The following is a 6,842-nucleotide window of genomic DNA, read 5'->3' as shown; positions in this document are numbered from 1 at the left end:
AGGCAGGGATGCACCTGTTAAGTTGCTCCCAGCCCTATTAAACCAAACACGCTGAGTATTTGGAAAGAGAAGAGAGGATTGGGTAAAGGCCAGCCTTCTCCTTCTGTCCTGTGCTTGAAGCTGGAGGACGGTTTCCACAGGACTCCTAGGGGTGGCTCTGGGTGGGGACCAGATTTAGAGATGCTGGGTGTATGGCTTGAACCAGGGAGTAGAGAAGTTCACTCAAATATTGTCCGTGCACAAGACGCACCAGGGACTCATTTAAAGGGCTGGCTCTTGGAGACCCCGTTAAGCACTGCTGATTCAGAAAGTTGGGAGGCTCTCTCCTCTCTCCAGCATAGAGATTCTGAGCCGGGTGTCCCAAGCACTTACTCAGTTGAGAGTCCCTCAACACTGGCGACTTCTTGGCCTTCTAACATCATTTCCTTGAGCTTGAAATCTGTGTCAGCCCTGCAGAGCTGCGAATGAATCACGCTCCCGGATGGGACCACTGAGCGCCAAGTAGCCGCCAGGGGGCGCCAGAGGCCTCGGCTACGAGCTCGGGCTTCTCCGCCCGTGGACGCCGCGCCCGAGACGAGCCAGAGCGCTGCGGGCTCACAAAGCGGCCGGACGCGCGGCGGCGGCGGCAGCGGCAGCGGCAGGTGCGCAAGGGAACGAGCCGGGCAACAGCCTTCCCAGCCACCGCGGTACAGGAACCCCAGCAACTCGGGCGCCGGGACTCGGGCGGGCTCCCAAGGTACGTGTCCGCAGAACACTGAGCCCCAACTTGGCATATTTGGCGTAGTTGGGACCATCCTGAGGCCATCTCCGGGGCTGGCAGGGTCAGGGCCTGGGGGCATCTCTGCGTGTCCCTGTTGCGCAGAAGCCGCGGGCCGGGAGCAGAGAGACCTTTGCTTTAGCTGGGAGCGGGAAGCCCGGCTTGAGGGCACCCCGAAGCCCCCCGTCTGCCAGAGCCTGGGATGATGCCCTATCCCTACCCCAGAGCTGTGGGGCCCCGTCTGTGGGAGTGCTGCTGGCACATTGAGCATCCGGGTTTTGGGGAAGATGTACTGGAGCCCCACATCCGAGAGCGGGTGAGAGGGTCTTCTGTAGTTTGAAGGCGGCCCCGAGTCGGTGACCTAGGCTCTGCGTTTGTAGCTGTTTCCATTCATAAGGGCTCTCCAGGTGCAGCCTCCGTCCCAGGTGTGAGAGGGACCACCCTGTCCCCGCGGTGAGCCCAGGCGCTGCAGCTTGTGCGCGCCCCGAGGCGCCCAGACACCCGGTGGGAGTGAGGGGTTTAAGGTAGCCCTGTTGTCACCGGCTCACGCCCGTGTGGTGCCCTACCCCCAGATGCCAGCGATCGCGGTGCTCGCGGCAGCCGCCGCGGCTTGGTGCTTCCTCCAAGTGGACAGCCGGCACCTGGATGCGCTGGCCGGTGGCGCGGCCCTCAACAACGCCAATTTCCTAGACAATGACCAGTGGCTGAGCACCGTCTCCCAGTATGACCGTGACAAGTACTGGAACCGCTTCCGAGATGTGAGTTCGGTTTCTACCAGCCTTGGGGGTGGAAAATGGGGGTGGGGGAGCTCAGAGGCCGGTGTAGGGGTGGGGGTGGTAGGTTCAAACCTCCTATGGAGGTCCACAGTGCCTCCATCTAGCCTGAGAGGAACTTTAAAGAGAACTTGGAAGGCTGAGTGCTCTTGCGTGTTACCTGTATTCCAGGTGTGTGCACTTGTAGGATTGATGCAGCTGTCCTCACAGAAACAGGTCACAAACCTTAAGCAGCTTGGGAAGAGGGGCTCTCCAAGTGTCTGAGAGCTACTGGCGGCAGCCCTAGAAGGATGGTCCCGGGAGCAGCAGCATCTGGACATCTTTTGGGTGCATCAGGAAAAAAAATCCCTAGTGATGTGTGTAGCTCATTTATTAAGAAGCCGTGATGTAAGGCATGAGGAGAGGTCTTGGAGGTCTCCTGGCAATGAACTTGATGGGATATCAGGGAACAGTGTGATGGCTTAGAGTCTTCCAGACTTTAGTGGAAGGGAAAAGGGAATGGGCAGTGCAGAGAATCAGACCCCTTTCCCCATAAAAGTGCTGGGTGGGATGTGGGGGAGAAACTCCGGGGCATCAGACAGGGCACATCTGTTTGTCTCTGCCACAGTCCTGGTTCCTACATACCTCTGTGCTTCCAGAAGATGGGGCAAGAACCCCCCCTCCAGTAGGACCTGCTCCCAGCCCCTTGAAAGACTCCCCAGAGTGGCAGGGATTAAGGGAACATTAGGAATCTCTGTCCCCAAGATGCTTTCAGTATTGTAAAAATGTCTAAGACTTACAAAGAGTAAAGCTTTTATGTTTGAATGTTTTGTTTTTATGCAGTAGTTTATGTGTTAGAACATTAAAAAAAGCATTACATATTAAATTACACACACATATATCTATATATCTATATCTATATCTATATATCCTGAGTCATACCACATGTATATATTTAGAGGGGTGACCTGAGCCATGCCACTGGACCTGTGCTCTCATCACAGGGCATGATTTATACATAGAGGTAGAGAAAGGCACCCCACACTTCTCTCCCTGGGATTTCCTAGAACCCATTCTCAGCATCTCCAGGCCTTGCAGGGAGCCAGTCTCTAAGGAACCCCATGACTCCGGATGGCTTCCAGCGCTTTCTACATAGTGCCTCTTTTCAAACACATACTGAATCTCCTTGGTTATTTGGGGCTGTTTGCCACAGATCTGCCTGCTGGACCCAACAGGAGGAGGCTCTAGCCTGCATAGCACAGCTCCTAACAAGTTCTCTTAGCCATCTATGGCGCTTTTCAGATCCCGAGGGCCAGACTGAGATGCCTACCACCCCTGGCCAGGAACATGAAGGGGGAAAGGCATAGTTTCGTTTTTGCTTTAATTTATTGCATGTCAGTAAGGGTTGGGGATCCAGGCACGTGATGAACCCTTACACACCTGGGCAAGTTGGGCTTCGTTTAGAACCTGTGAATAGCAATCCCTTTGGGATACTGCATATCGGATATTTATAATATGATTTATACCATGCATATCAGATTTTCACACTATGGTTCATAACAGTAGAAAAAAATTACAGTTATGAAGTAGCAGAAAGTAATTGTATGGTTAGAGGAGTCACTACAGCACGAGGAACTGTATTTAATGGTCTCAGCACTAGGAAGGTCAGAACGTCTGGTTTAGAGGATGGTCCGCCGTTGCTGGGTGACTTGGAACAGGGGATGCATGGGTGGAAACACTCCAGCCTGCTGGATCTCTGGGTTGTGTGAAGGCCTCCATCCTCAATGCACCTTGAGTTTGAAGTCCTAATTCCCATTTAGCTTTGCATCTTAAGAAAATGAACAGCTTATTTCTTATTTTTCCCTTGCATGCATGGTCTTGACTAAAAATAGCAGACCAATGTTTTCCACCAACTCTTGACTGATGGTGAGACTCGGGTTGCTTGCTGAAGCGCAGCATCAGGCTTCTCCTCTGTGGATCTGGACTCCTTTCTAGAAGGGATGATGTGTTCATGTTTCTTAGCGTGGCTGGGAACACTGCCTTCATGATAGCATTGAAGAAGGGCCCAAGGTTTAACCACGAAGCAGGAAGCCTCCAGAGGCAGATTTAGCGCCAAACGAGTGCTTTTAGCAGCGTATAGTGTGTGAAAATGACAATTTGGTTCAGCAAACCATTATAAACATCCAAAGATGCTAAAATATTTGCAAACATCATCAATCATCAGCCACTTTCTATGCTTCATGGAGTCATGTGGTTCTGGCAGTGCTTCAGACATAATGGAATGCCATTAACCCCTTTAAAGTGGTGTGAACTCAGATCGGGGTCCTTTTAGAGCAAGCCCAACTATCTTTAGTTGGATCATAGAAGTGGAGAAGCCCTTGGGGGACCAAGGAGGTGGAGGCTGCTTTCTCCAGATACAGGCCACCCTAGGGACAAGAGAGAAAGTGCATCTCAGGTAGCTGGAGCCTGACTAGCCCGATCAGTTCCAGTGACCCAGATCCTGTTCCAGGTTAACAAAACCTCAGCTCCTTGGCCTGTTATTTTTGGGGCTTCTTCTTTGTTTTGTTTTCTGAGACAGGGTCTCTCCGTGTAGCCCTGGCTGTCCTGGAACTCATTCTGTAGCCTAGACTGGCCGCAACCTCACAGAGATCCCCTTGCCTTCTGCCTCCTGAATGCCGTGATTAAAGGTGTGCGCCACCAGGCCTGGTCAGAGCTTTTGGTTTTGAAGTCTCTGATCACTTTAAAGGAATATGGTAAAGATACATGCCAGGTTTGGAAAGAAAACGACCCATCTCTCACCGCCAATGCATTACTTTGTTGGAGTTGGATGAGAGACACTTAGAAGTGACTTTTGGTCTTGGGGAACTAAAAGCCAAGGGTTATCTTACTTCATTTTGTCTTATTTTGATGTTTTGAGACAGAGTTTCCTGTAGTCCGGCCTGGCCTTGAACTCCTGTCCCTCTGATCTAGCGAGTGCTGGGATTATAGGTGTGCAGCACCATGCTTGGCTCTACGCAGTCTTTTTCAGAGAAGAGATTGTACCAACTGGAGCAACTCGGAAATGGACATGATGGTGGGATGAGTTCTTGGCTTTCTTGACTGTTGAATGTGCTGTGGCATTGCTGAAGGTGACCTGGCAGCTCCTGAACTGCCACTTTTAAAGCTGTCTTGTCACTTTCAGCACATGAATATTCATTTCCTCCAGTTGAACCATTAGAATGACCTCATGACTAACTGGCTGGAGTTAGGGATCCAGTAATGACATAAAACCACTCAGATGGCAGATCCTCTATATACTTGTGGTTCTTTCATGAGCTTGTGGTTCCATGTCCTTATAGTTCCTACATGAGTTCATGGTTCCTCCATGCCCTTATAGTTCCTCTACGAGCTCATGGTTCCCCCATGCCCTTATAGTTCCTCCATGAGCTTATGGTTCTACCATTAGCTCATGGTTCCACCATGAGCCCATATGTTACTCCATGGGTCTGTGGTTACTTAGCTTGTTTATTACTTTATAAAGAATAGAAATTTGGGTGATTTGGCCAGAGGATGTTGTATTTGGACTTTTGCACAAATACAACATCAATAAGGAAGCTGTAAGCAGGGCAGCGACCCATTTGAGCTCACAGTGGTTGTGACAGCAAACCCAAACCAGACCAAACACCAGCGCGGAGAGAGGAACTGGGCACACAATCCTACTCCAAGTCATGGGGGCTACTGGCAATTGTGGCTGCTGGGAGAAGGGAGAAAGTTCTTTCTAAGATGGCCATTGGTAAGTTGACCACTCTCCAGTGGAAGATGACCCAGTCAGGAATATTTGGGCAACAAAAGTCAGTCTTGGAAACCAAGATAATGGGTTTGGTGGGCAGGGAATGAGATGACTTGATCACCACCCCCCCAGCCCCCCCCCCCCCACCAGGGAAGAGAGTACCGAAAGCAAACATTTGTATTAAGCCACAAAGCAGTTTCCCATCTCCAGCGGTCACATATCCGACTTCCCCACGGTCCGAGTCTGAGACATCAAAATGTCTGAGGTCTGATTTGGCTTTGACCAGGTCCCCTCTATTCATTCCTGCGTTATACTCGTCCTTGTAAACATTTGACTACTTCCTGAGTATGAGGCTCTGGCTTTAAAGGGAGCAGGTTTAGTGTCATCCTTTGTCTCCGATAACTTAGGCTGTGGCACAGTTCTTTCTTAGTCTATGCTCTTTTTTTTTTTTTAAGTTTTCTTTTTTTCTCATAATACCCACTGGCTGCAAGGAAATGATTTAACTTTGCAGAAATAGATAATCACAAACATGTATGTCCCGTGTTGTTCCAGACACGTCCTGTGTATGATTTAATATAACAATCCAATGAAAAAATTATTAGTATCCTTGCCTGTTTATCACAAGAGGATTGGCCAGGATTCCAGAGCTCCCTGAGTGTGGAGGGGCCTGGGGCCCCCAACCAACAGGGGTGAGTGGATCTTGTATGTGCATCCTGTCCATAGCTCTATCCACATCACGCCACAAGCAAGTCTTCCCCGTGTCAGCCAGCCCTGAACCTGTACAGTGGGAAGTAAGGTAGACACAGCTTCTCGTTGGGATGTATCAAGCTTTATCTTCTAATAATGAGCTTCTGATTTGATTAAAATAATTTTGTTGCTTACACTAAACATGACATTTCCTTTCTTTTGCACACGTGAACCCAGCCTTGACATTTAACTCTGGGATAATTACCTCCTAGTAAGCCCGAGGAGTCAGAAGCTCTGCCTTCGCTGGCATTTGTCTTACTCCCGAGTGACCTGGGCTTGTGCACAGAGCATGGTCCGTAGGATGTGGCAGAAATGGGTGGCAGCGACTCTCTGATCCTAACATCTCACTTAAAATGGGCTTCAAGAGCAAGCGGAGCTTTCTTTAGGAGGACAGGAGTTGACTTTGCCCTTGGAGCTGACGACCAGAGATGGCGTGGCTTGGTGGATTGGTCATTAATTTGTTACCACATGAGGTGGATTGGTGGAGTGTAACAGCACATGATTTTGATTAAACAGGTTCAAGGAGACATGAATGAGCTGTGGTCCTAACCCTCTTTAATGAACCCACTCTCTTAAATGCTCTGAACCACATGGCCACTGAGAGAAGTAATTACTTCCTGGGACGGTTTAAGGATTGACAGCCTAGGAGCACCCTGGCTTCTTTGGCCTCCTTTTTGGTCCTTGGCAGGGAAGAGAGGTCTTGCTGGTGCTGGCAGGGCTTCTTGTCTCTGCTGATGTTCTGAGCTGAGTTTCCCATCTCTCTCTCTCTCTCTCTCTCTCTCTCTCTCTCTCTCTCTCTCTCTCTCTCTCTCTCTCT

At 50.1% G+C, this 6,842-nt stretch overlaps 1 protein-coding gene across 4 annotated transcripts in view; it reads left to right on the top strand.

The window, feature by feature from the left end:
* Window positions 1-586: 586 nt before the first annotated feature.
* The window catches only part of Spock1 (SPARC (osteonectin), cwcv and kazal like domains proteoglycan 1), a 480,563-nt gene continuing 474,307 nt past the window's right edge, over window positions 587-6,842 (top strand). For all 4 annotated transcript variants that reach the window (XM_021215443.1, XM_021215442.1, XM_021215439.1 and 1 more), the window contains exons 1-2: window positions 587-736; window positions 1,330-1,515. In XM_021215443.1, the coding sequence (XP_021071102.1) occupies window positions 1,330-1,515 (186 nt within the window). In that variant the 5' untranslated portion in view covers window positions 587-736. The remainder of the gene's footprint in view (window positions 737-1,329; window positions 1,516-6,842) is intronic.

This window comes from Mus pahari, chromosome 16 (assembly GCF_900095145.1).
Source record: "Mus pahari chromosome 16, PAHARI_EIJ_v1.1, whole genome shotgun sequence".
Classification (NCBI taxonomy): Eukaryota; Metazoa; Chordata; class Mammalia; order Rodentia; family Muridae; genus Mus; species Mus pahari.
The sequence above is the reverse complement of the archived record's forward strand: the minus strand, read 5'-3'. Positions and strand labels throughout refer to the sequence as shown.